This window comes from Mustela nivalis (genome assembly GCF_964662115.1).
Source record: "Mustela nivalis genome assembly, chromosome: 9".
NCBI lineage: Eukaryota > Metazoa > Chordata > Mammalia > Carnivora > Mustelidae > Mustela > Mustela nivalis.
Window position 1 is genome coordinate 112,684,127 of NC_139028.1, and position 27,666 is coordinate 112,711,792.

At 60.8% G+C, this 27,666-nt stretch overlaps 2 protein-coding genes across 39 annotated transcripts in view; one reads left to right on the forward strand and one right to left on the reverse strand.

Annotated features, from left to right (window-relative positions):
- The window catches only part of LOC309873209 (uncharacterized protein), a 40,223-nt gene extending 13,691 nt beyond the window's left edge, over positions 1 to 26,532 (forward strand). Inside the window, exons 1-3 of one of the 8 annotated variants that reach the window (XR_014316233.1) lie at positions 9,830 to 10,302; positions 15,059 to 15,164; positions 24,463 to 26,532. Coding sequence is in view for 2 of the 8 variants with exons in the window: in XM_082748407.1 (XP_082604533.1) it covers positions 15,059 to 15,164; positions 25,249 to 25,376 (234 nt within the window). In the remaining 6 variants the exon portion in view is untranslated. Of the gene's footprint in view, positions 1 to 9,829; positions 10,303 to 13,482; positions 13,596 to 13,689; positions 13,828 to 15,058; positions 15,165 to 17,060; positions 17,278 to 18,350; positions 18,430 to 24,462 lie in introns of those variants that run through there. The other 7 variants (XR_014316234.1, XR_014316235.1, XR_014316231.1 and 4 more) reach the window with 7 other exon arrangements.
- Positions 1 to 27,666, reverse strand: part of NRXN2 (neurexin 2) — a 105,819-nt gene that overhangs the window by 25,106 nt on the left and 53,047 nt on the right. For 11 of the 31 annotated variants that reach the window (XM_082748292.1, XM_082748290.1, XM_082748313.1 and 8 more), the window contains 8 exons: positions 27,437 to 27,640; positions 21,349 to 21,377; positions 19,735 to 19,861; positions 18,979 to 19,360; positions 18,180 to 18,370; positions 16,434 to 16,607; positions 15,963 to 16,082; positions 3,165 to 3,346 (listed from right to left, as the gene is read on the reverse strand). In XM_082748292.1, coding sequence (XP_082604418.1) covers positions 3,165 to 3,346; positions 15,963 to 16,082; positions 16,434 to 16,607; positions 18,180 to 18,370; positions 18,979 to 19,360; positions 19,735 to 19,861; positions 21,349 to 21,377; positions 27,437 to 27,640 — 1,409 coding nt within the window. Of the gene's footprint in view, positions 1 to 3,164; positions 3,347 to 10,446; positions 11,608 to 15,962; positions 16,083 to 16,433; positions 16,608 to 18,179; positions 18,371 to 18,978; positions 19,361 to 19,734; positions 19,862 to 21,348; positions 21,378 to 27,436; positions 27,641 to 27,666 lie in introns of those variants that run through there. The other 20 variants (XM_082748308.1, XM_082748306.1, XM_082748309.1 and 17 more) reach the window with 3 other exon arrangements.

The following is a 27,666-nucleotide window of genomic DNA, read 5'->3' on the forward strand; positions in this document are numbered from 1 at the left end:
CTGGCACAAGAGAGCTATGGCTCGCCCAGAGATCCAGGCCGGATCCCTTCCCCCGTCGTGGGTCCAGTCCTCCCCCTCCTAGAACCTGGGAAAGCCACACACACACACACACACACACACACAGTCATATACGCACACAGCATCTCTCCTCAGGTGCAGTAAAGCAGGGAAACTGAGGCTGGGCTCGCCTAACAGAGTACTCAAACCCCACGCACCCACCACCCACAGACTGACAGCATCCCAGAGAGACGGGGTGATCACATGCTCCCCACACACAGGAGGGAAACAGCCGATGCTCCTCCATACTATTTTTAGCAGTAACATCGCCCAGAATAGCAGCAGCCCCTTGGTCACCTCGAGGGTCTTTCCCCCGTGAGGCTCAGGCGAGGCAGGGATGGTGGTCAAGGAGCAGAGGCCACCTGGGAGCTGGGGTGCCAGGCGGGCTGGCCAGGGCAACTGGAAGGCAGGACACCAGGGTTTCCTAGGAGGCAGCCGAGCTCAGAGCCATACGCTCCGGGGGAGAGGCAGCTCCCAGAGCTGCTCCCGACGTGAAGTCAGTTGTCACTTCTGTTAAAGTCATTAATTCCTAATTCCCCAATTACCTCATTAGGCGGCGGTGGGGAGAACGCGGCCGCTCCTACAGCAAATAATTATGGGAGTCAAAATTAATTTGGCAAAGTGGAGCGACGCTTTATTAGAAACGTCAAATTGCTTTTCTCTTATTTTGCGGCCGCCTCCCCGCTCTCTGAGAGCTGTTAATGACGCGGCGGTGGGAGCTGGTGTGTCACCAGGAGAGGAGGGGCTTGGGGGCGGCCCCCCAGAGGCTTCAGCCCTGTCTGGGCCCCGCGCCGCCCTCAGAGGTGGGCTCTCCCAGGGCTCCCACACTTCCTCCAAGGCCCCTGCCCTCGCCAGGCGCCCCACCCCTGCCCTCTGCAGCACTAGGCATCAGCCCTCATTCTTCCGTAACATTGAGCCAGGTGAGGCCTAGAGGAACCACTGGGGGAGAAGAGGAGGGTCCCCTCTCCCTGCACCTTGAGCCCCTATGCTGTCTCTGGTGCTGGGGAGCCCCAACTCCTAACCTCGCAGGCACAAAGACACGTAGGTGTGGTCAGTGAGGCAGACCCAGAGCACGGGCAGATCTGGAGTCCCTGATGATCGGGCACAGGCTGACCCCGAGTGCTTCCTGTCGCCGGGCCGTGTCCCTAGGCCTTGACACACACAGTCTCCCTGGAACCTCCCAGACTCCCTCTTGTCCTTTCACCGTCCTGGTTACTGGACCACTCCGTAGATGAGGATGCTGAGGCTCAGGACGGGAGTAGGGGCTGGTGACTGCACCAGGACAGAGCAAGAGATTGGCAGAGCTGAGACTCAAACCCAGGCCATCAGCTCCGAAGCCACGCCCGGCCAGCGAGAGAACACAGCCCTCGCTCACTGACAAGGCCATGGACACAGCCACACCTGCCACAGGGTCAGGAGACTGGAGTAACAGCAAATACCACTCTCCCGGGGAAGGCACGCGAGCAGCAACACACGTGATCTGAGGTGAGCCTGTCCTCCACCATCCCCCGAGGTCTCAGTGTCGCTCCTGATACCATCAGTATGCACCCAGCCCCACACGCCACACACAGTCCACAGCCACGGTCTCTCACATTCTGCTGGAGACACTGTCCTGCTCACACAGGTACAAACCTTCCAGGCGACTCGCCCCTCTGCACCCCTTCCTTACACACTGCTCTGCCTAGCTTCCCTCGTCCAGCGCCCAGCGGCTGTTACTCCCACTCCAGCGGCACTCAGCCCACGGGACATCTCACACCTCCTTCCTTTGCTCCCTGGTGTTGGGGGAGGACTGCGCAGGGGGGGACCCTGGACAAGCCGATGTGCTCGGAGGGGCCGGTTGCCGCGGTCCAGTCAGATGGGGAGGGGCAAGAGCCCAAACATGCTTCCTCGTTCCCCCTAAAGCCCAGGGCCCCCCACCCAGATCTTTTTAGCACAGAGAGCCTGGCCACCCTGCTCGAACCGCCCCCCGCAACCCAGGAGGGTCCTGGCCAGGGACAGCGTGGGGGATGCAGGCAGCAGGGGGCTTACAGGTGGGACTGAAGCTGGAGCTCAGAGGCCCAGGGGTTAAGACCATGGAAAGGAGACAGGAATCAGAGCAAGGCCAGAGGCCACTGGGAAGGGTGCGGGGTACGACCAGAGATGTGGAAAGGGTCAAAGAAGAAAAGGCGCTGCCTGAAGGCCAGAGTTAGGATGAAAACTGAGAGGGGCCGTGAATATGGTAAGGGGGGGTCGGGGTATGGTATGCCGAGTAGGGAAGTATGGCGGGTAGGGGGTATGGAGGGTTGAGGGATATGACAAGTGGGGGTGTATGTGGGGTAGGGATACGGAGGGTGCGGGGTATGGCAGGTAGAGCGAGAGGGGGTATGAAGTGTAGGGGGGCCAGGCGAGTAGGGCAGATAGAGGCAGAAGGAGGCACGGGGAAGCAGCAGAGGTTGAGGTGGGGAGCTGGGCAACGAAGAGCAGAGCCAAGTGGGACAGGAGCTCCGGGTGGGGATGCGGCGCTGGGCCAAGAGCTCCGAGAAGAGTGAGCATGGCCAGAGAGGTTATAGGGCAGGCGGGGAAAAGGGGCCGTCGGGAGGGTAAAGGTCATGGGAGCAGAGGTTAAGGGCAGAGCACAGGCAACCACTGGATTTCCAAGGAAGGTGCGGGAGCAGGCATGGACCGTGCTGGGGCTGGGAGGTATGAAGAAGCTGAGTGAAAATCCGGCCAGGACACAGTGGGCCGCCCCAGGTGGTCTAGAAGTGAGCAGGCAGTGGCCCAGAGCAGTCACCATGTGGGGACGCTACATGGGCTGCAGGAGAATGGCCCAGAAGGCTCAAGGAGGTCCTGCGACCAGGAAGGTCAGAAGACCCAGCCGGAGTCAGGGAGCGGGGAGCTGGGGAGCTTCCAACCAGCTAGGGGGGCTCTGGGGAAGCAGGACAGAAAGGGAGTGGGTCTCAGAGGCAGAGCCACGCAGAGGGACCTCCAGGAGTTGGGGAACACATGAGGGAAGATTCGAGGTGCTGATCCCATGACCATGAGGGGACCGAGTAGATCTGGGGTGCAAAGACCGGGAGTGGGGGCAGGGGTATGGGGGGCAGGCGGGGGCCAGGGCCCTGGATCCTTACGATATGAAGTTGCAAGTAGTCTCCAAGGCCGGAGGCACTGTCCACCCGCACCAGCACCGCACTGCGCTGGTGCGTGCTGAAGCCCACGGCCAGGCGGTCCATCCTCGTGCTGGGCCGGTCATTGGGGGGCCACGTGTAGGTGATGAGCGCTCCCCCCTTCCCAAAGATGTATGTGGTCCCAGCTGCAGAGAGAAGGGAGAAAGGGAGATGTGACTTCAGGAGAGCGAGTTTGGCAGGTCTGTGGGGCTGCAACCAGAGCGCAGGGCCACCGGGCGAGGGCTGTGATGCCCATACCAGCCGCCGGGCCCTGCAGTCCTCAGGAACAGTTGGCGGGCGGGTGCCCGGTGAGAGCCGGTGCACGCGCGCAGACAGATGTAGCTGCCTCATCAAGAATTCTAGCTTTAATTACAGCAACACAGGGAGGCAAGCGAGAGAGTGACACAGAGAGAGAGCCCAGAGAGAGGCTGCAAAGGGACCAAGAAGTGTACGGAGGGCAGGCAGGCCCTGGGGGGCGGGGCGGCTGGGCTCTACCAGCTTGACATCTCCCAGCACTGGTGGAGGTGACAGATCCAAGGTGTGTCCTTCTGCGGGGCCAAGCTGGGCCAGCACGAAGGCGAAAGGAGCCCCAGGCGACGGCGGGAGGCGCAGGGGCTGTGTTCAGCTCTGACTCACACTCCACAGCTTGGCACCCTTCCACCACCTGCCCCCATTCCCTCCCAAGCCCCTCTGGAAATCCTGGTCCCAGTTTGCCCAGGACTCCTTGCTTCTGCTCCCAATTAGGGGGCTGTCAGGGTCCCCAAAGACGGGGTGCCTGAAGCCCTACCCGGCAAAGAGACAGGTATTGGGGCTGGGGAGGGCGGTGGTGTGGAATAGAGACTGACAGCCAGAGGAGGAAGGAGGCAGAGAGACAGATGGACAGAGAGGGACGGAGAGGGGTGTAGGTGAGAGAAAGTGGGAGAATGGAAGCCAGAGATGAAGGCTCCCTCTCCCTGCCCTCCCCCACCCCACCCTCCCTCCCCCTCTCAGTCTCCACCATCCGGCTGCCGGGGGCGGGTGTGAGGTCCCTAACGATCTCAGCCCCAAAATAAACCCCATTAGTCGCCATGTTCCCTCCTGCGGCTGACTGGGCTCCCTGGGGGTGGGGTGGGGGGTAGGAGCAGACCCGCGGCTGGGGTGGGGGTTGGGTGCTGGTCACCCAGTTTCCGGGAAAGGAGCCTTGTCTGGGAAGCCAAGAGGACTAGTACTCTGGGGCCTTCAGAGAAGGAGGAGAACAATCTTGCATTCTTTAGAACATAAATGGAGCAGATGAGATTCATAAAATGCTTAATTAAATAATTAGCCACTAACGACTCCTCTCCAAGCACTTCTTGGGGGAGTGGGGTTCAGCGGAGGGAGGACTTATCCGGAGACAAAGGCAGGTGGGGCCTGAGGGTGAAAGCCTGAGGCAGGCTGGGAAGCAAGTGGGAGGGAAGGCCCTGGGGTTAGGGAGCTGGGAGCTAGGGAGGCCAAACCCCAAGGAGGGCCTGAGGCCTGAGACACTTCGGAATCCGGAGGCCGGCCAACCTGCTCCCTCAAGACGGCATCCCAGCTGCTAACACTAAGGTCAGGCCTCTCCAGCCCCATGGGGGCCTCTCACCACAGGGACTAGGAGCCCCAGTGCCGTTTGGACCATCCGGGATGAGGGGGCTCTACCCGAAGAAGCTCCTGGGCCCCCCGAAGGAGACTAGACTCCGAGGGCCTTGGAGGGACGGGGCATCTGTATCACCCGCAGACCCAGGACGGAGCTGAGGCAGGAAGAAAAGCCTGCTGCCTGGGTCCCTGAGAGGCAGCGAGGCCCGCAGGGGTTCGGGGCTGGGGGTCAGGGGGAGCAGGAGCTGTTCTCCAGAGCACTTGTCATCAGTGCCTCCATCTTCCGAGATCTGGCCAGAGAGGAGAGATGACCCGGGGCCCCAGGGCAGAGCACAGCAGGCAGGAAAGAACCACTCTGAGTACCCCCCAGACCCGGGGAGCTTGGCTCCACCCCCTGCCCCCAGATCCCGTATCCTTTATGGTGTGGGGGTCTGGAGGCTCTTGGGGGGGCAGGATTAGGAAGAAGAGCTGGCGGGGAAGTGGGGTACTCAGTGAGGCACACCCACCCCCCCAGGCAGGTGACTTGCCCGAAAAGGGGCTGGGCCTGCCGGCCAGGAGCAGGGTAGGACTCCACCGGTACAGCCTCTCCACTCCCAACACTGCAGCACTCTGGAAAACCGGCTGTTTCCATGGCAACCGTAATACCCAGGGTCCTCCCTTCCCCCTCCACTCACAAGCTGCAAGTCCAAATTTGGGGGGTGGGGAGGGCCAGGGGAAGGGAGATGACAGGACACCCCTGCCGAAGCCCCCCTCCCTGCCTCCCTGACTAGAGGCCGCAGCCTCTTGGCCTCATCGGCCCCAGGGCCCCCTAGATCAGGCGCAGGAGGGGCTCACTGGGCCGCTTGGTCCCTCAGACCCGCCAAACCCCATGTCCGTGGGGCCTGCTCCCAAGCCTCCCAGGCCTAAGAGAAAGGAGGCCCTTTCTCCTCCCTTCCCCACCCCAGGAACCCAGACAGCGCCTCACCCTGGAGACAACCCTGCCTGAGCCCAGAGGGGCCGCAGCCAGGCCTCCGGGAGCAGAGGCCCCCCACCCGGCGTCCAAGCAGCCCCATCCCAGACCGCACACCCACACACCGGCGACGACACACCCAGCCGCACACAAAGCCCCGGTGTGGGGAGGCAGGCAGCGGAGACACGAGGCAGCCGGCAAACATGGCGAGAGCGCACAAAGACTGGCCTCGAACCTGCGCCTGTCTCCGCCCCCGAGGCCAAAGGGCACCCCCCCACACCCCGGTCCCCAGCCCGGCCAGGCTCGGCTCAGCCCCGCTTCCCCCCCGGGGTTTATTACCCAACTGTTCTAACACCGCAGCCGCTTCATTACTCGGGGCGGGCCTGGTGAAGCCTAAGGGCGGTGATGACACGGTGGGGGAATCGGGTGGAGGGATGCGACTGGCACCGACCAGGTTGAATGACTTATTGGACTGGGACAGCAGTAATTACCCTGGGGAGACATTTCTCCCCCCAGCAGGGCGCTTCCGCCTGGTGTGGGGGGAGGGGGCAGCCGGCAGGCAGCGGGTGGGGACCCTGGCCCAGCTCCCTCCTGTGACTGGGGGGGCGGCCCTCTCCCCCACCCCACCCCCTGCAAGCTGGCCTCCAAGGCCCTGGCCACCAGACTCCCTGGGGCCTGAGGACCGGGAGCCTGGGACACCAGACAGGCATCCAGAACCTCTGAAAGGCTCCAGAAAGGACTCTGGGGGAGGGGCCTAAGCCAAGGCCCAGAATGTTACTCCAGGATGGCCCAGACCCACTGTCTTTGACCTCCCCTTGTAGCCAGTGAGCTACATAGTGCCTGGCAGTGGGGGAGGAGAAGAGAGAGGTCACCCAACCCTGAAGCCCAAGGCAAGAGAGCCTCTGGCCACAAGCAAGGTGCCTCGGGCCCTGTTGCCCACCACCAACGGCCCAGCTCTGGCACCTTCTGTCCACACCCAACATCGTCTGGGCCTCCTGGATCCCAAAATTCATGGATCCTAGTCAAACACTAAATGATCAAGAATGTTCCAGAGAGTTCGCACACACCTGCATTCTAGAGAACACCACCATAATGGTTAATAATGGTTAGCTAACACAGACCCAAACAGTAAACACATTCCATGTAAAAACAAACAACAACAACAACAAAAACCACCATGAAGTGATGTCCCTGTAGTTGAAATTACAGGTGCAGACCCTCCCCGCAGCATCAGAAGCCATGACAAAAACCTTCTGGTAGACCCAGAAGGATGAAAGGCAAAAACTCCTGTCCAATCCAGAAAAGCGACGGTCTGGGGTGTCCATAGCCCGTGCTGACTCTGCATATGGATCTCCACAACCCAGGGGGACCTCCACGGATCCACAGCCCTGGGCTCAGCTCACTTGATCTATTCCCTCAATTCCTGTGCCCATCCTTGGCCATGACCATCCATCAGAAACCCAAGTTAACACACCCATTTTCAGAATCCAGATCAATGCCAGTCCCCTTGAGAAGCAAGCTGGAGTGATGAACCCAGAACCCTGGAAGCCACTGACTCAGAAATGAGGCAGAAATGAAGGTCGCAGGGGCTGAAAGGCTCCAAAACCAAAATTGGGGACAAGGACCAGTAGAATGTCACCCCCTTGGGACATTTTTAGGAGCCAGGTGTACTAGTCTCCCCCCTCCTCGTGGCCAGACTGACATCAGGTGCAGGGGTGTCAATGGGTGTCTGGCGGGTCGGTGGGGATATTATGTAACAGGAGGCATCGGGGGATGGAAAGTACATGGAGGAAAGAGTGAAGAGAAGGAGCGAAGGAAGGCAGAGGGGAGAAGCCAAGAGAAGGAACATGGAGAAGCGAGGGCAGAAGGAGAGGCTCCCTCATACTGGGGGAAGCTGGGGAGATGTTGGGGCAGAGAGGAAGGATCTCCCCTCCCTTGCCAGAAAACTCTCCCAAGCTGGCCTCTTCCTCTAGCCAACCCTGGGGCCCCAAGAGAAGCCTGTCACTTCACCTCTCCTCATGACTAAGGTCAGCGGAGGTGGAGGCCAGCCATAACAGGTGGCGTTCTCTGATCTCTTCTAGCTGCCCTTTGACCCTCTTCCCTTCCTCACCTGCCTGACCCTTCCGGGCTCCTCCCTCCAGGCTCCCACCACCTTCCATCCCTGTCCTACAGTGCCCTCCTGCCCTCTTCCTCTGTTGCCATGTGGCGCTGGGCAGCCATTAGCCCTCATGGGGCTGTTCTTCTCCACACAGCAAGGGGGTGGCCATCTCTGAGGCAACCCCAACACCGACATTCCACACACACACACACCCTCCCATGCTCTCTCCTCCATTTTCTCTCCTGTTTTCCCAGCTCTTTGCATCCTGACTCGAGCTCCCTCACTGAGTCTCCCTGTGCCACTCAGTGCCAAGGAAGGTCCCTCCTTCCAATCTGCTCACCTGCCCCGGGGCCAGCTCCTCTCTTGGTCCCTTCCTCTCTCACCTCCGGCCCTGCCCCCCCACACTCTCCTCCAGTATTCCTGCCTCCCCTTCTCTATCTCACCCCTCCGTGCCTCACCTCAGTGCCCAGAAGAACCATGACCTCTGGGCCCCCTTTGGGAGCAACACTGGGCCTCTGGGGAGCCAGAGGGGACAATGAAGAAGAGACAGGAGGTAGAGGGCCAGAGAGCTCATGGGGAAAAGAAAGAGTGTCAAGAGCCAGAGAAGGTGTGGGCTGGGGACGTGGAGGAAGAGCGAGCAGAGAGAGTGCTCTACAGACAGGACCCCCGCTGGGACAGGGACAGAGATGAGCAGAGGGACCCTGCACTGGGGAAGAGAGAAGACAGCCATGGAGAGGGGGCTGGGAAGGGGACACACTTGGGAAGTGGAAAAAGACAGCAGAGAGGCATGAAAAAGGAGTTAAGACAAAGTGGGGGAACAGGGGAGAGTAGAAATGGGGTGAGACGGTTGGAAGGGACATGGGGGCAAAGGTTGGAGGCAAGCATGGACAAATGTGGAGCAGGACTGGGAGGCCGACGTGAGCGCAGACCTTGTAGGCCCAGAGAGGCATGGCTGGGAAGTGAGGAAGATCTAAGCACGGAAGATGAGGGAGGAACAAAAATGGAGTAAAAAAAAAAATGAAGGAAGCAAAGAAATGGGTGGCGACAAGGGTACAGAGTGAGAGCTGGCGACAGCACAGTGATGAGAGCCCTGGGGAGTCCAGATAAAAGGTGATGGGAGCTTGGAGATGTCAGGACACCATGGGAGTCAAGATGGGAGGTGAGGGGGGCCGGGCTAGGAGGTGAAGGACGGACAGAGGTGGGAGGTGACGGGGGCCCCTATGGAAAGTGATGGCAGTGTGCAGGGAAGGGGAATGATGGGTGGACTAAAACGGGAGGCTATGGGGCCCCGGCGATGGGCGGGGACAGGGGTCTGAGGTGGAATGTGCAGGGACTGAGACGGGAGGTGATGGGGTCTGGCATGGAAACAAGGTGCCACGGAAAGACAACCGGATGCAGAAGTGATGGGAAGTGCACAGACAGAGGTGTGGGGTGTTGTGATGGGAAGTGATAGGCCACAGAGACCAGGGAGGACAGAGATGGAAGGCGACAGGTACAGAGTCAGACACGGCATACAGGGAACCTTGGGGCTGAAGCTATGAAGGGATGAGGGGCCTGAGACGGGAGGTGATCCAGGCCAGAAACAAGAGGTGACAGAGGTTGGAAATGGAAGGTGATGAGGTCTGAGAGGGAGGATGAAGCAGGTGTTGAGATGGAAGGTTATGAGGGGTTGAGACCGTGGAAAGTGACAGAGGACTGCTACGAGGGGCTATGGGGAGACTAGGCAGGGAGGTGAAGTGGGGGTGATGGGGTGACAGGGAGACTGGAATGGGGGTGAGGGAGAGACTGGGATGAGGGGTGACGGGGAGATGGCTGGGAGATTCCAGGCCTGGGCTGGAAGGTGATGGGGAGCCCAGGAGGGGGGCCTGTAAGCCCCAGCAGTGGAGCTGCAGAGGGGGGGGATGCTGGGGTCAGAGGTGGAGGTATGGCAGCGACCAAGGGGCCTGCGAAGGAGACAGGAGACTGGGAGAGGGCTGGGGCGGTACGGAGGGACAGTGGCGGCGTTGGGGGAGAAGGGAAGGTTGCTGGAGGGACAGAGGCGAGACAGAGACGGGCATGGAGAGGTGAAGGAGGAAGAGATGGGACATGTCAGAGGCAGAGGTGACAGATGGGACAGATGGGGGGACACGGATAAGAACCCGGGCGCGGAGATGTGGGAGCCGCCCCGGGGAGGCAGGGAGAGGCAGCGGGGAAGGGAAGCGGTCTGGAGAGATGGGAAGGGGCAGAGCTGGAGGAGATGGTGAGGAAGAGAGACCGGGTAGGGAAGAGCCGGACAGAGGATGAAAGGACAGATGGGGGGGTGACGGGAGCGGAAACAGGAAGGTGGTGACAAGCCCGAGATGGGAAGAAGGAGGTGAAGGTGAGGCAAGAAATGAGCGATGGAGGCAGAGCAGAGGGCGAGGAAGGAAGGGGCCGATGGAGAGCGAGGGCGGGGCTCAGAGGATGGGAGCCGGAGCCGGCAGGTGAGGGAGCGCGGCCCGCAGAGCCGAGGGGCCGGGCTTGGCGCGCACAAGCCGGGGTGCGGCCCGCGGGGCCAGGGCCGCGCGCGCAAGGGAGGCCCGGGAAGGGGGGGGGGGGGCCCGGCCGGCCACGGCAGCGCCACTTACCGTGCCCGCCGCGGGTGAGGAAGGGCATGCGGTTGATGGCGATGGGCACGGTGCCGTGCTTGCTGTGGAAGTGGTGGACGTGGTGGGTGGTGCTGAGGCTGGAGGAGACCCGGGCCCCCTCGGCCGCCCCCAGAAACAGCAGCAGCAGCAGTGGCAGCAGCGGCAGCAGAGGTGGCGGCGGCGGCGTCAGGGGCCCGGCTAGGGCGGGGGGGCGGCGCGGGCACCCCCCCGGCCCGCTCCCCCCGGGGGGCATTTCGGCCCGGGGGCGGCCGCCTCACAGCCCCATGGCCGGGGGCGGGGACGCGGGGCTGCGCAGCCCCGCGAAGCCCCCCTCCGGCTCCGAGCCCCGGGAGGGGGGTAGGGGGTGAAGAGAAGGAAAACCAGAGCCCAAGCCTCGGTCCGGAGCCAACGAAATCAACTGGATCCCGCCGGGGAATCCGAGGTCCGCGGAGCGGCAACGCCAAGGTCCAGGACGCCTGGGTCCATCTCGAGGAGCTAAGGGTCTGCCCGCATCCCGGCGGGGTCGGAGCGGCGCAGAGGGCCGTCAGAAACCCGGGGGAGCGCCCGGGGGAGGGGGCATGGTGCCGGGTGGAGAGGCAGGGGAGGCGCGGGGGCCAAGCAGAGATGGGAGAGCGGGGGAAATCCTGCGGAAAAACCGAGCCGGGGGAGGGGGACTGGAGGGGAGAAGCGGGAGACCGACGGAGACTAGGGCCGGCCGCGCCGCTGCTGCCGCTGCCGCTGCCGCCCGACGGAGGCCGGGGGAAAGGAGGGAGCGGCCGAGGTGGGGGGGGGGGGCGGGAGAAGGGAGGAGGGAAGCAAATCCGGGTGAGGGGGAATGAAGGCAGGAGAGGAGGGGAGAGGAGAGGAGGGGAGCGGGGCTGAGCGGAGGGAAGGCGCGAGCCTGCGAGATTCCGGCGGAGAGATGGAGGCAGCGGAGTGTTGCTGCAGAGGCTGAGGGCTGGAAGGGAGAGGGAGGGAGGGAGACGGGGAGGGAGGAAAGGAGAGGAGTGGAGAGGGGAGGGGAGAGGGAGCGCGGGAGGAGGAGGGGGCAGGGCAGAGGGACCCGAGCGGCTCCCGATCTGCGGGCGGCGCTGGGCAGCTCCGCCGCACGGCACCTGGCTAGCCCGCTAGGCGCTCGCCTCTCCTCTGCGCGCGCCCCGCCCCTCCCCCGCGCCCGGGCGCGCGCTCCCCTCCCGCCCGCTCCGGAGAAGGGGCCCTGCTGAATAATTGAACAGGACCGAGACTAGCAGGAGAGGCAGCTCTCTTCCTCCTCCTTCCCTTCCCCTGCACCTGGACGAACCCCAATAGTGCTCTCTGGTCCAGCGCGCAGCGATGTGGCCACGGCCACCTCTGCACGCACCCCTCGGAACACACGTGCTCGCTAGGATGTGGACGCGTATGGAGACACCCACGTGCCCATACAGGCGCCCGGGAGCGCGCAGGCACACATAGACTCAGACACATACATGCATACATGTGCTCATAGACACTGGCCCATGGACTCACACTCAGCGCAGGGGAGGGGCACGGAGTGTACACATGCACAGAGGCACACATGCGCCCACACACACATGTCTGGCCACAAGTGATGAACAGCTGACAAACACACAGACACCTCCTCTCATCTTACCCTCCAAAAATAATGACCCAGAGCCTCAGAGGTACTCAAGAGTAAGACATGTCACAAATGCATGGTGTCTTCTCACCACCTCCCCCGAAAGATGTTCCCCTACCCCCTGCACGACTCCCCCAATCCTTCCTCTGGACTCCCCCTGCAGGCCTTCCCCCAGCCTCAACCTCTCCCTCCACGGAGTTTCCAGGACACCTGTCCACTGAGTGTCCCACGTAGGAAAAAACCCTTCGTGGGTCATTTATGTTCAGCTGAGGGAGCCGCTTCCTCTAGGTGCCGCTCCACTAGGATCAGCCCCCTCCCCAGAGTTTTGGGGACCTCTAGAAAGCACTGGTCAAGAGGTAAGTGCAGAGAGGCTCCCTTCCTTTCGTCTGGATGTGACCTCTGCACTCACATCAATCTGGGCTGGGCTAGGCTCAGGGAAGGATGGCGGGGGGAGGGGGTTTGGAGAGCCAGAAGGTAGAGAAAGAAAAAGGGAGGGAGGCGGAGATGGACCTGGAAGGAGTCAAAGAAATAATGTAGTAGAGCGGGGAGGAGAGATGGTGAAGAATGGGTAAAAGGAAAGGGGAGGTGACGTGAGAAAGGGGAGAGAGAATGGGGGCACCCAGGGAGGAGAGGGCTGGCTCCTGATTATTGATTCTGAATTCCATCTTGGAGCAAAAACTGTCACCAAGAGCGGCACAGTGCTTCACTGCCCCACCGAATGCAGTCAGCACCTGGGACAGCTCCTCTGCTGCCGCGCCCCTCCCCCACCCGGTGAGCCAACAGAGCCCCCTCCCCTCCAGTTAGGCTCCAGGTTCTTCAGAAGTGAAGAAAGGGGTCCTCAGAAAGGAAGGCTTCAAGGTGCTACAGGGCTCCAGGAGGGAGGAGAGATGGCAGCCTGCAAAGCAGGGTTGGGGTCCCCCAAAGCCTTGTCCTCCTGGCCTCTCCGTCCCATTCTTATGTCCCTGGCTCTGGAATAGAGACTGACAGAGCTCTGAGCAGGCAGAAAATGTATGGTCCCAGAGGGAGGGAGAGAGGAGCCGGTGGCGGTGAGAGAAGAGGAAGGGAAACCGCCTAGAGGCCAATCAATATCAGTGAGTGGGAAGTGGAGAGAGTTGGAGGGGGTGACGTTGGGGAGTGGGGGGGAGCAGAGGGTGCAAGAGAGAAAGGTGTGCGAGAGATCAACAGAGGCTGTAGAGAGGGACAGAGCAAGAGGATGAGCCCAGAAACAGACAGGGGCAGACTCAGTTCACAGCCTGCCTGCAAGGAGAAGGCTCTGGAAGACAGAACCCCAGCAGACCTGACAGGACCGCCTGGGCCCCGAACCCCAGCTTCGTGGCAGCGAGAGTCCCTCCTTCTCTCTTCCTTTCCTCTCGCTTCATATTCTCTCTTTCATTCTCTCCCCGCTTTCCTCTCTCTCCCAGCAGAGATGGGCTTTCCCAGAGTGAGCTTTAAGGGGACACGGAGGTCCCTCACATCCCATGTCACAGGTGGAGAAACTGAGGCCACAAGTTGGGAAGGGCTGTCCCGAGTGAAGGTCAGACCTCTCCTCTTCCCAGTCCCTCCCCCACGAGACAACCCCAACCCTCTGAGGACACCCTGGCCATGCCCACCCTCCTCCCCGTCTCCAGGTACAGGTTTCCTCGGTGCCCAGGGGCAGAGTGAACTGAGCAGGCCTCTCAGTCGGTCCGGGACAAGATCAGCCTGAGAGAGGCAGTACGAATGAGGAAGAGCCGAGCGTGCAGACTTAGGAGGCACAGCCCCAGAGGAGAGGAAAGTATGGTTTGGGAGGCAAGGGCAGAGACCCCCACCTCCAGGTTCCTGCCCTGCCCTTCTCAGAAGGTCCCCCAGGACTGGCATCTGGAGAAACAGCAGTCAGATTCCCGCCAGCTGCCAGGCTGCACCCACCTTGTGTTTACCTGTTTGGCTCTGCTCTGGCCAGACACACAGACCAGTGCTCGGGGATGGTGACTCTTCCCAAGATGTCCCCTGCCTCCCACCTGCCTGGGATCTGGAGAAGCTGTTCCGGCCCTTCTTCCCACCCTTGCTAAAAGATGGCATGATTCCCTAAACCCCCATCAATCACTGTGCCCGCTTCCAGAAGGTTCCAGTGTGTGGGAGTGCCATAGTGACAAGGGGCAGCGACATTTCTTGACTTGATCCCTTGCACCCTAGACAAGAGATGCCCACTCTTAGCACCACCACCCCTGGGCCTAAAAGAGCCACAGGAGCTCGCAAAGGCACAAGCTCCTAGGCCTGGCTGCACCCTGCCCCCAGCACCCTGGGACTCAGGGTACGCAGCCTCAGTGTCCTCATCAGTTAAAACAGGACTGTCGGTCTCCATGCCCCTGCCTTCACTGAGGAACAAATTCAAAGGGCCTTGTAAGCTGCCAAACACAAAACAGTCAGCGGGCATTGCTACTATTAAGCAGCAAAATTACCACCATTTGCAGAATGCCTGTGCACAGCGAGCGAGCAGGGTAGAAAGAGGCCCGGGCCTGTCTTTATTCCCCTAAAGCCCGGGCCCAAGAGTCCCTGAGCTGGCCATCACCTGGGGGTTTTGGAAGGAACAGAGAGCAGCAGGTCAGACGAGAGAATCCTGGAGACAGGAGAGGGATGTGGAGGTTCTCCAGGCTGGGCCATGCCTGAGAGCACAGGATAACACTGAGGAAGACGGGCTGGACATATTTCCAGAGGAAAAAGAAAAAGCCAAGGCCTGCCCAAGAACCCAAGCCCTGAAACAGGCAGATTTACCCCATAAGAAACTCAGGACTCAGGCCCAGAGGACAAAGGCTCCAAGGCCTGGCGCAGAAGCAAAGTCTCTGACCCCAGTTTTAAGCCCAGATCTGCTATTACCTACCCCCCAAAAACCCACTGACCCCTCCAGGCTTCAGTTTCCATCTTTGGAAAATGAAGAAGCTTGGTGCTGCATGGGGTGTGTGTGTGTGTGTGTCTTTTTCCACGGGCCTCTGACTTGTCACATCCTTGGTCTCTCAACAGGGCTGCCCCAAGGAAGACCATTCAGGTGATGCCGGAGAAGGCTGCCCTCTCCACAGCTGCTGCCCCCAGCCCAACCATCTGAGAGAAACTCCACAACTCCCCCCAGGTAGGTCACCTCTCCCCACTGCCTGCCCCAGCTCTCACCAGCTGCTGGCCACCAACCACGAGGGAGTGGAGACTGCTGGCCACCGTGCCCTCTCCAGGGAGGGGCCTCAAACAGCGTGCAAGTTGGCAGACAGATGCCCAGACAGAGAGGAGAAGAACCAGACAAGGACACGAAAGAGTGTCCTTGTGGCTCCAAGGATCAACCAGCTGCTGAGATTCTCCGGGGGTTAGGGGGAAGAAGGGGGGTACCAGGGACCCACACAGCCAGGTCTAGAGATGCCAGCTAGACCTCGCCTCCTGGGAACCTCCTGAGCTTGCCCCCTTGGGAGTGGGCCCACTCTGGGCAGGAAATAAGAGACTTGCACTGCGCACTTCCGAGGGCACCAGCAGAAAGGGGGTGCAGAACGCCTGTCCCCCATCCTGCACCATAGCCTGGATGGGGGAGCTACAAATAAGACACGGGAGACCATCACCCACATCTCACAGGGAGAGAAACAGAGGCTGATGCCTTTGGTTATATGTGAAGGGAGCAGGGTCCAACCAGACTGAGAAGAAAGGCCATCTGTCAACAGATTGCCCCAGAGACCCAGCAGTCACAATCCTGCATGGCCCTAAAGAGAAGACTCCAAGAGTGGACAGCAGCCAGCAGCTCCCCTTGGGCCCTTGGGCCAGAAAGAGATAAGAAGGGAGCAGGCAGCATGGCTCTTGGAGGACCCCCCCCCCACTCAGTCCCCACGGCTGGGCCTAGGCCAGGATGCCCCCCACCACCACCCCCTGCCACCCTGCCCTGGGCACTCACGGTCGTTGCAGACAGGGCCTCCGTAGGAAGTCATGGTGCAGTCACAGGTGAAGCCATCCCACTGTTGCAGGCAGACGCCCTGGTTGGCACAGGACTCTTCGGTGCAGGTGGTGCTGGGGCCTGGAAGAGCGGGAGGAAGGAACACCCCCCACTCAGCCAAGCCCCCTCCCTCCCCAGGAGGCGTGGAAGGTGCCGAGCTAGGCCAGAGGTCCCGCTTTCAGCCCTGCCAGAATGGAAGGGCCAAATCCTCCCAGGGTCATGCGGGGCAGACAGGTGCTCAGGGACTACGAGGCCAGGCCTTGAACTGTGATCAGGGGACAGGGTGAGAGGCAACGGGAAGGCCAAGTGACCCTTCACCCCTGCACCCCTGCCCCAGAGCTCTGGGGGCACTTGGCCGCCGGGATGCACCCCTGCAGCTTGGCCCTCCTGCAGCCTGCAGAGTCACCCCTCACTCCTCCTCCGGACACTCACCGTCACAGCCCCTCTCCACCTGCCCGATGCGGTGCAGGGCGTCGGCGATGAGGTCTGGGAGGCGTCCATTGAGGTCCACTGAGGCCAGGCAGCCCTGAAAGCCGTCCCGGGAGGCCACCAGCTTGGGCAGGTTGCTGAACATGTTCTTGCTCAGACCACCGATGTACAACTCCCCTGCAGAGGGAGGGGGGTCAAGACCTCGGCATCCGGGTCCCCGGGCCCCTCCCAGGATCCCAGCATCTGGCTGGCCAGCAGTCCCAGCCTGCAGCGTCTCCTCCCAGGCTCGGTTCCATGCAGAGATCCCACAGCCCACCCCCTCTTCCTCCTTCCTTCTCCACTTTGCCATCTGTCTGCTCCCCTCCCAGAGAAGCCCAGATGCCCAGGGCGGGCTTGCGGTGGGGGGCGGGGGGGGGGGAGCAGCTGGAAGAACAGCTCCAATGCTCTCTCCCACACATCTGATTCCAGTTCCGGCCTGTAATCAGGGCCTTTCAGAGCCGTGAGGCCCTATCCGCCCCACTCCCACTCCCTCCCTTCTCCCCGTTCCCAGAGCTTTTGGGGGCCTCTCTCAGCCAGCTCTCCGTTCCCACCCCTCCTGGTGCTCCAACCCAGCTGCCCTTTCCCCAACAGCTAGGACTGGGCCTGGGCGACTCTGAGCGACTCCTGGAAGCAGTGCCCAGCCACATCACACCTCGCTCCCTGGAAGTCGTGCAGCGTCTAGCCGCTGGAGCTCAGCCACTGGCTCCCAGCAACACCAGCCCAACCCTGAGACCCCTCCGGGTTGCCGGCCGGCCAAGGATTATCTGTGACACGTTGCCCCCTTCTGGGAGCTGGGGGGATTGGCGGCACTGCCGGCGCCAGACCAAGCTTCTAGCTCCAACTCTGCCTCCTGCTCCCAGCTTCTGAAGCTCCCATTTCCTCCTCTCCCAGAGGTGGGGGGGGGGGGTGAATTCAAGAGGGTCTCTGAGGACCTTCCCCAAGCCCAGATGGTCTGAGTCACACTGACACGCAGGGGTCCCCAGGGGGCCGAGGGCTGCTTGGTGGAGGAGGTCGCCTCCGTTGCCCCAGTGGACTCTGGAGAAGCTACAGGCCTTGGCTTCATTCCTGTTCCTTCACCCAGGCTGGGCTCTAGTCTCCTCCTTCCCTGGGCCCTCGAGCACCCATTCCCAAGACACGCGAGGCCCCTGGGGAACGCGTGACCCCGGTGTGACACAGAGACTCCAGGGCAGCCTGGGTCCCGAAGATCCCCCACGAGCTTGCCTAGCCAATGCCCAGTGTATATGACCAAGGCAGCGGGTAGGGAGCCCCCCACCACCCCGCCATGGCTGCTCCCTCTTCCCCTTATGAACTGTCCCCTTCCTCCCATCCAGGGGAGGCACCTGCCAGGACGCTAAGCTCCCCATTCTCTTTCCAACCTCTTTCTAGCCCACAGCCAAGGCCAGCTTCTCCAGCTTGGAGGCCCAAGAAGCCTTCAGCGGCCCAGCTCTAGAGCAAGGGCCCCAAGGTCCCCATGAGGCCCATCCTGCGGCCAGGCTTTCTGTGTTGAGATCAGTTTCACGGGAGAGCGGAACAGGAAATGCCCGGCGAGACCCAGCAGAGACTGGGAATAGGATGGAAACCGCGGTGGCAGCAGAGGGAGAGAGGAGCCCAGGGCCCAGGGCCCAGGCAGAGAGCTCACTGCGACCAAGGGGAGTTGGGGGGGTGGTTCTGGGTTAGGGCCAGGCCTTCTCCACAGGCCCCAGGCCCCACCTTTGAGATCGAGGTTGCGGGCGCCATTGGAGTGCTGCGTGACTGTGCGGGAGTCAATCTTGAGCGTGTGCACATTGCCCGGGTCCCTGGACACCACCACGTTGTGCCACTGGTTGTCATTGACTGGTTTGTCTGAGTTCCCCTTCATCAAGGACGGGCCATTCCCCAGGTCAAACACGTAGTGGACGTACCTGTCCCACGGTGGGGAGGAGACACCGGGTCAAGGCGGGGGCTGCGCTGCGAGGGCAGGGTAAGGAGGAGCCGTGGCTCACAGGGGTCCCAGGGACTGAGGGATGGAGAGATGGAGAGGGGAACCCCAGAGTGGAGGGACCCGGCCCAGTGGCAGGAGGACTCCCGTCACGGGGAGAACGTGGGGAGAGAGGCCACGGAGCAGCCAACTCCCATGACAGGTGCAGAAGAGGAGCTGGTTGGGGGACAGGTTTGTGGGGACAGCAAGGCCCTCAGGGGGGCAGGACAGAGCTACTGTAGGATGGGGTCCTCTCAGGCAAGAGAGGCCTCAGAGGCCAGGCCCTGCCTTCTGCCTGGAGGAAGGCCCCGCCTGAGCCCAGACAGTGAACAGAAAACAGATACAACTGGGAAAACCCGGCGAGGTCGTAACTGGGGTCACCCGAGTGGAAGAAGGGGTGCTGCTTCTCCATCTTGGCCGGTGGCTGGGGACCTGAACCTTGAGCTGCGGCTCGAGGGGACTGGACATCTCGGCCAGCGGCTGGGGGCCAGGTCGTGGTCAGCAGGGGAAGGGGAGCCCTTCCTCGCCAGCCGTGCGGGCCCAGCACCTCACCCCTTGACCAGCTCGATGACAATGAAGTCATTGCCGTTGCCCGAGTTGAACAGGAGAAGCCCGTCGGGGGCCGTGGTCTTAAACTGGAAGAAGAGATGCATGGAGGCGTAGGCTTGGAGCGTGGCGAGCGCCAGGTAGCTGCTGCGGCTCTTGAAGGTGACGGGATCGGCCACGATGGCCCGCAGGCCGAAGCGAGCGTTGAGCTCGCAGTAGGTGATGTCGCCGTCCTTGCACTGGTCCATGTAGGGCTGGCCGTTGAACACCAGCCCGCTCAGGTGCCCGATGAAGTTGGAGGGCACCACGGAGATGAAGCGGCGCTCCGTCATGATGCCCGTCTCGATGTTATGGAATTCCAGCCGTGTATGGGCTCCTGCCATCTGTCCTGCTCGGGACCAGAGACAGAGATGAGGCGGGCAGACTGGGGGGCATTTCCAGGGCTGGGCCTCAGGTCCCCCAGGAGTCTCCACTCTACACAAGAACTTCAGTGGGCCAAGCGGGGGGGGGGGGGTGATGGGGATGAGGGGTTCCAGCAGCTGGGCCCTGGAGGAGCTGGGTGGCTCACTGGTCCAGCGCTCACAGGCCCGTGCCACCTGCTAGGAGCCCCCCACCCTAATATGCCACCCCTCGAGGAGAAAGGCCAGCAGTAGCTTGCCAGAAAGCTGCCCCAGGAAGGGAGGCCCAAGCCATTGTCACGGAAAAGAGAGCCATCCACAGGTGGCTAGGGATGGCTCCACTCCCTGGTCTCTGAGCACTCACCCTCGACGGTGACGTTGTCCACAGACAGCTGCAAGCTCTTGCCACGCCGCACCACCCTCACTGTGTGCCACTCGTTGTCATTGAGCTTGTGGCCCGCGAAGAGTGTCTCGGGGCCTTTACCTGTGGCACCAAGGGGGGAGTGAGCCCCGTGCTCCTGCGTGCCCGCGTGGGGCTTCCTGTGCCGCGTGGAGCACACAGAGACCCGCCCCTGCACACGCAGGTGTGCACAGGTGCACACAGACAGCCCACGGCTTCTATTCAGCTGTGCCACGCACCCACACACACCAGGACACACACTACACGGTGATTACACACCCAGTCCTAAATCCAGATAACGGTACTGCCGCCCTGGACGACTCCCAAGGGCGTCACTGGAATCGAGTGAGATGGGAAAGGTGCCTCTAGACTGGTGCCCCAAGGCCCTGCACATGGACACTCATACCGATAACCAACATTTTCTTTCCAAGTCTTCTAAGGAACTTCAATGTCAAGGTGTGTAGCCAGCAGTGACATTCCCAGCCTATAGGCATAGACCTATAATTTCCAAAAAATACAGAGCATTACCATGCCCCCATGTGAGTCTGCACCCACAGCTCCGTTGCTGGCAGGGAAGCCTTCGCACAGACACACAGCTCCCCCATCCACAGAGGGACCCCGTGGGACCCTCCTGTACACAGCTGGTTAACTCCACACACCTGGACATGCGACCACACACGTAGCCAACGTGGCCAGAGGGGAATGTTTCTTAGGAATTATGGCCGTTTATTCAAGACTGGGATTATCCGATCCCAAAACAAAATATATTTTTCTGTAGAATGATGCTACGCCATTCGGCACGCCCAGATCGCCACTGGCCCCCCAGTGCACAGGCCAGCAGGGACAGAGTTAACCACACATGCGTGCACAGGGACCAAACATACGCACAGACACGCTGAGCACACATGGCCCCTCTGCCAGCATCTGCTGCGCTCCTGTGCCCTCTCCCATGACATCAGGGCACACCACACAGAAACACTCTCTCGGAGACGGTGGGATGCTCAGAAATGTCCGCACCTGCTCTCCATCTCACCCCAGCTGAGAGCCTCCCCGTGTCCCCTCTGAGTGCACCCCAAACTTGGCAGAAACTCGGCCCACACCCGCCGCAGGAGCTGTGGAGGGCTGAACTTGGAAGCCCGGACCCTGCTCCCCATCCCCAGCTTCTTTCTTGCGTGCCTCGCCCTCCCCCTTGTGGCCACCTCTGGAGATGCAGTGCAATGTCCCAGCTCCTCTCTGGCTTCTTCGGGCCAGAGGGTGGTGGGCCGTCCTCCCACAGGTGCCACCAAATCTTTGCCCCACCCTCCTGAGGACTTGAGGTGATAAGGTTTCCTGGCTTTCCTTTTCTCAGACCTAGGGAACATGCTGACCCAGAGCCCTCCCCCAACGCTTCCTGGTTCAGCGTCATTGGGCCCGTTCTGCCCTCCACAGCCACCCCCCCACCCCCATGCCTGCTCCCCTCCCCACCCCCCACACAAGCTAGTGAGGAAGCCTCTCCTCCCCGCTCCGTCCCTCCCCAGATCCCCAGCAATCAGCATCTCAGGCCCCTGGGGGCTCTGCAGAAGAAGAGGGAAGCCACTTACTGGGTGCGCAGCCGACACGCAGGCAGTCTGGGGGGGCCATGGGGCGGGCAGAGGGGGAGGGGAGACAAAAAGGCAGAACAAGTTTTTTTTGTTTTTTTTTTTTTTTTACATCCTTCACAGGCAGGGGTGTCTGCGGGCGGGGGTTCCCCCCGGGACCACTTTCCGGGGACCACGCGTGCCCAGGTGCCCTCTCCCCTTCCTCAGTTGGACCCCTGTCCCTCCTGCCCCCAAGAGGGCTCCAACCCTCCCTGGAGCTGGGAGGCAGGGCTGTCGGGTGACGGGAAGAGGGCTTGCGTCCCCCTTGGAGGGGCCCAGGCCTCTCGTGTTTGAGGAAGATGGGCACCTTGGGAATCCCAGTCGTACAGGGGATCATAGTGGGGCTGCAGGCTTGACCAACCCCACATCTCCGCATCTCTGGGAGGGAGACAGCTGGGGTGGGTCAAAACCCCTGCATCCCCTGCTCTGGGACGACTCCCTGCTCAGAGCCCAAGTGGTGACACGTCTGTCCCCATGCCCCCTGGGCTCTGAGCTAAATGGAGGGGTCTGCCCCAGGGCTCCCTTCCCGTGGCCATCCACCTCCCAAAGTCCCAGGGGGCCAGCACCACCCCTCCAGGAACCTTCCTTCTACCCTTCCTAACACGGAGGATGGCAGGCTACCACTGGGGACTGGAGGGATCTTTCACCCTGGAAAGCAGCTGGCCTCGATCTGTTCTCCTAGGGAGGGGCCAGGGCCTCACAGATGTGGATACCGAGGATACAAAGCAAGTCAGGGACAGGCAGGCACAGTAGGCTAAATCTCCAGCCCCTGCCCCAGCCCTACCATTGCTCTCCTGTGACTCCAGGATCAGCGGGCCCCACATGGCCAGAAAGCACACCACACTGAACTGCAACCTAGGGCCCCGGGGCCTTGGACCAGCCTCTCCCCCGCTACCTGCCTCCGATGGGACACATTACCCACGACGTGCTAGTGGGCCAGCCTTTTAGAGGAAATGAAACACTAGGGTCCTAGAAAGTAAGGGCTTAGGCCTCTTGGGACTCCTGAACCATGCCATCTGACCTGGAGAGCCTCAGGGCTGCAGAAAGTCCTACACTCTGAGGCAGAGGAGCTGGGCCCTAACCTCTATTCTCTGAGCCTCAGCTTTCCTCCCTGTACACAGGAAAGAGGGCTTCAGCGAGGAGAACTTTGTCTTTCAGCAAAGGGGCAGTGTCAGGCAATAGCCGGGTATCCTATGGCTTCTCCCCGGGGCAGACTGCCCGCACCCCAACACCATGGAAACAAAGGTGGGTGGGGGCATCTGGCATCCCTGGGGCCCCTGAAGGTTCCTGCAGTGGAGGTGAACAGATTCCCCTGTGGCTCTGGGGGCCTGGGCCCCTCGGGTAGTACGGCTGAGCTCTACACGCGTTGTCAACCGCGGCAGAAGAGTGGGGGAGCAGCCGGGACCCTGAGCCACAGCCTGGCACCAAGGGAGGGAAAGGGAAGTAGAGGAAGGCCAAGGAGCAGATTCAGGGGGAAGTCGGAGGCAGAAGGTCGAGAGGGTGTAGAGAGAAAAGAGGAAGGAAGGGAGAGCCAAGGGAAGGAGAAGCTAGACAGAGGGAGGGGAGAATGTCAGGGGCAGCGCGGGAGGGTGCCAGGCCTGGAGTTGGGTCACGGAGGCTCTCTTCGGGCCAGCAGAGTCTTCACCAATGAAGGGTCCAAAAAAGAAAAAAGGGGTAGGAAGGGCAGGCCGATCCCCTGTTGGGAAAAGTTCAGTTCTTCCCCTCCCCAGCAGGGGGGGGCCAGGAATGAGGGTCCATCTGTCCAGAGAAGAGGTGTCAGCTCCAGGTCCACCCCCTGCAAGGACCCCACCCTCGGAAGCCCTGCTCCAGTGGCGTTTGAGGACACTGAGCACCCCGTGAAAATGGGCACTGCGGGAAAGAGCCGGCACCGTCCCAGAGGCAGGCAGAACGGTGGTGGTGGGGGCTGGGATGGGGCGGGCACCAGCCCCCCATGCACACACCCGCCTGGAGCCCAGCTCAGGCAGCATTAGCTAGTGAGCTGCACTCAGCTAGTGAAGTGACAGGTCTGTGCAGACCCGTCAAAGTCCTGGCTGGACACAGCAACCAGCACGAGGGGATGTGTGTGTGAAGAAACAGGTGAGAAAGGTCACCTGCATGGTAAGGAAACCAGGGTAAAGAACCCAGGCTTCCCATCGCATGCCCCACCTGATCCCCTGCCCCCACCCAGACCCCACAGATGGCGCAGATCGGAGATGGTGGTCCGAGACTCCCATGCAAGGAGCCTCAGGAGCCCACTGGCCAGAAGCTCATCTCAGAAGTGATATGGATGAGCAGAAGCATGCAGTCCTTGTTCAGAGCAATCTTCCCAGCAGTCCAGACTATGGCAGGAGCCTGAGAACCACTGACAGCAGCCGCCCCGCCCCGTGGGAATGAGGCACCCTGTGTATCGAGCCTGGCTTAGGACAAGAATGAGTTAGACTCACTGTGTATGGCCTGAGAGGGCAGAACTAGGTCCACAAGTGGGAATTTCAGAAGGGGCGGTTGACAAGAAGGAGGAAGGACCCAGGGATTAGAGTGGCATTGGAAGTGGGGAGCTCCTGACATGGGCCTGTGAGCACAGATGGAAGAACTAACGGGTAATTCACACATCGGGGCGGGGCGTGCTGGTCGGAGGAAATAACCACTAATGGTATCTCCAGCGTGGAGATTCTCTGATGACAATATGCCCTTCGAGTCAGCATCATGAACCCCTGGGTCTGCAGGGGCATGCCTGGTGGAGGGCAACCGGGACAGGACAGGCTGGACAATGGCCCAAGAGGCCGTATCTAGGGCAAAAGGACCCAAGAACACAGGTCACAGTGGAACAGGGCAAAGAATCCAGGGGACTCCAGCATTTTCTAGAAACAGAAATCAACCACCCCGCTCACTGACTGCTGGCACAGGAGGACAGGAGGCGTAGTCTAGTGTTTCTAGAATCCTCTGCCCAGAAGGAGGTAGCAGCTCCTGGTTGGCCGTTTCTGGCCCAGCAAACGCCCCACCTCCTGAGGCTGGCATGGAGGGCCTCCTCCCAGCTGTCCCACCAAGTGACCACCAGCAGCCTCCCTCTCTTCTCTAGGACACAGCACCAAGTCTGCGACATTCCACGGAGCATCCAACAGGTTGCAGAGCTGCCCCCCTCTGCCTGCCTTCCTTCCCTACAGGATGAAACCTTGAGGCCAGAGACTAAGATTTGTCAGGCTTCTCTTTTCCCAGCAGTAAGTCCAGCCCAGGACCAGAGCCTTGGTGGTGCTCCCTGCCTGTGTGACCCCACAGGCCCTGGGTAGCAAGCAGGATGGGGAAGCGGCAGCCAGACGGGGCCATGCAATGTGGAAGCAAGCCCCCAGGCCTGGCTCAGAGCTCAGGACCCTATCCCGGTCATATTTTCCTTCGAGAAGGCTGGGTGAGTGTCCACACATGTCCTGCCTCTGTATAATGCCTTCACTCCTGTTTTCCACCGGAGTCTCAAAACTGCCACAGGTTAACAGAGTGAGGACCCTTAACTTCATTTTACAGATGACCCAGAGGCCAGCAGAGGGGACTGACTTGGTCAGCAAAGTGACCAGGTGTGAAACCCAGATCTCCTGGCCCCAGACCCAGGGCTTGTCCCATCAGAGCCTGAGGCTGATAGTTGGGGGAGGACCACGGAGCAGCCACCCACCTCCCTGCACATGTGTCCCTCGGTATTGGGGACAGATATGTCTGCACCGAGCGTTTGGCCACGGCTTGTCATGAGCTATTTTAGAGACGGCGTCTCTGCATGGGGCTCGGGGCAGCCGGGGTGGGAGCAAGGGACAGGCGGGAGGCGGAAGGCCGGTCTTGCTGGCTGGCATCCTGACGGCCACCTATGTTCTCTGCCTTCTAGGTACTTACAAGGCACAGACAGAAAAGCATGCTGATGGGAAGGAGAAAGAAGATCCTAAGAAAAAACTGTCCCGAGGACCCCCAGAGAGTATTTTCCTGGCTGAGGACACCGTCTTCTGTCTAATCTAAAGGAACCCAAACTTCCTCCCCAAGCACCTAAGATAGCCCAGGTCAGGAAGAAGCATCTGCCTTCCCTGCTAGATGCTAGAGATGTTCCCTACCGCATCACTACCCAGCGCACAGAGCCATGTGCTACTGTGCGGAGAACACACACACACACACACACACACCCCCGCCAGGATGATGGAGTGTGTCACGTTAGGTCTGGATACTCAGACCAAGAAGCAAGGGGCCACTCATGGGGTCCTGGGCTGGTGCCTCCCTCCTGTGACCATTTCAGATGGCCCAGGGATGTTGTACAGACTGTGGGACATTGGCCAAAGGGTGTCTCCATTCCTACTTTCCCCCTGCAGCCCTGACACCCAGCACCCACTTTGTGGGCTGTGATGATGGCCCAAAGCAGAGCTTCATGGAGCCCTTATGGCCCCCCAACTCTGTGGCCCTGGCCGCCTACACACCTCCCTGCCTCCAGCCCCTACCCTGCTTGGCAAATCCTTGTCCTGGGAGGGCAAAGATCAAGTGGCCAAAGGGGAAAGGGAAAGACATAGTATAAATTTATTAATGTGGCCCCAAAAGGCCACAGCCTGTCCCACAAATGATCTGGCAACCAAAGTTAGGTTAAAACTCCAGATCGAGATTTAAAAGCTCAGGATGCCTGGGTGGCTCAGTTGGTTAAGCAGCTGCTTTCGGCTCAGGTCATATCCCAGCGTCCTGGGATTGAGTCCCACATCGGGCTCCTTGCTCGGCAGGGAGCCTGCTTCTCCCTCTGACTCTGCCTGCCTCTCTGCCTGCCTGCGCTCGCTCTCCCTCTCTCTCTCTGACAAATAAATAAATAAAATCTTTTTTAAAAATTCCCTATTTCTTAAAAAAATAAAAACTCAAAGCTCTGTGTTCTCTCTGGGTGAGGACCCTAATTTGCTCAGAAGAATCCTGCTTCTCTTCCTGCCCAGGACGCAACGAGTGACCCTCATGGCCTGAATCTTCCTTTGTGGCAGGCTCTTGGGTCCTATACTTGCATGTGCTAGCGAGGCTAGTATGAAACGGACAGTCGTGAGCCCAGCCTGGACAGCTCAGGACCTCCACCTTCCAGTGTCCCCTGACTGACAGCCCCACCGAAGCGAGATCCTCGCCTTCGCTGCTGTTGGAGTGCCGGGCAGAAGACACTGGCGCAAGCTGACTGAGTGCACCTGACGTCTTCTTCCTGTACCAACAGACCTGACAGTCCCACCCGCACAGACGCCTTGGGGACAGCCCGGTGATGTGGGGCCTCAGCCTGCTCTGGGCGGGAGCAGAGATGACGAGGGTCCCCGTGGCCCTCCACCCACCGGTCTGTTAGAGGCAATGGGAAAACACTGTACATTAGGGCAAATGGCCTGGGTTTGAATCTGGGCTCTTTCCCCAACAAATGCTGGTTTTGCCACGTTGGATGTGTCGCCATGTGAATATTACAGTCTGTAAAACAGGCAAAGCACAGCCCAGCAGGTAACCCGTGGCTTCCCAGGGCAGCTATGGGACTCAAACGTGAAAGCAGACAAGGGAAGATATGTCCTGAGGCGTCCCGCATCACGTGGGCACCTGTGCACACAGACAGTCACGGCTCTTTAAACGCAGAGCTGGTGAGAGTAGCTGTGTACAGGGCCCGGTCCTCCTCATCTCCAGGTGAGCTGCGCTCAGCTCAGGCTTAGCCCCGGGAGGCATCTGCAAGTCCTTGCCAAAAGAATGAGCCAGTGAAAGACTAAACCAAGAATGAGCTACGTCATCACATATGGATACAGGACAGACACCGTCCAACCCAAAGGAGCATTCCTGGAGCACGGCTGTCACACCAAGACACACTTGGGTGGATGACACAGCCATAGTGGGGGTATCCCATACCCAGGGCTGCCAAATACCAGCACCCCCTACTCAGCATCCTCGCTGGGGATGAAGCTCTCGGGGGTGCTGACCCGGGATTGGCCCCTCCCCATTTCCCACCCTTGGTGGCGCCACCACCAGCTTCTCCAGACAGAGGGGGGTGTGGTCAGAGGCAGGGACAGGGAAGAGACCAGAGCACAGGGCGGGGTGGTTACCGAGGTTGACCGTGAGCTTCATCTGGCCCCCATCCAGCTCAAGGCGCAGGGTGTCGGCGGACTCCCTGGAGGTGGTGGCCATCATGAGCCCGTAGGCCCGCTGCGACATGAAGCGCAGCGACACGTCCTCTGCCTCCGTGTGCATGGCATTCGGCAGCATGATCTTCATGTACATGGAGCCGTCGTAGCTCAGGACCGTGGCCTCTGCCCCGGAAGTGGGAGAAGAGGGA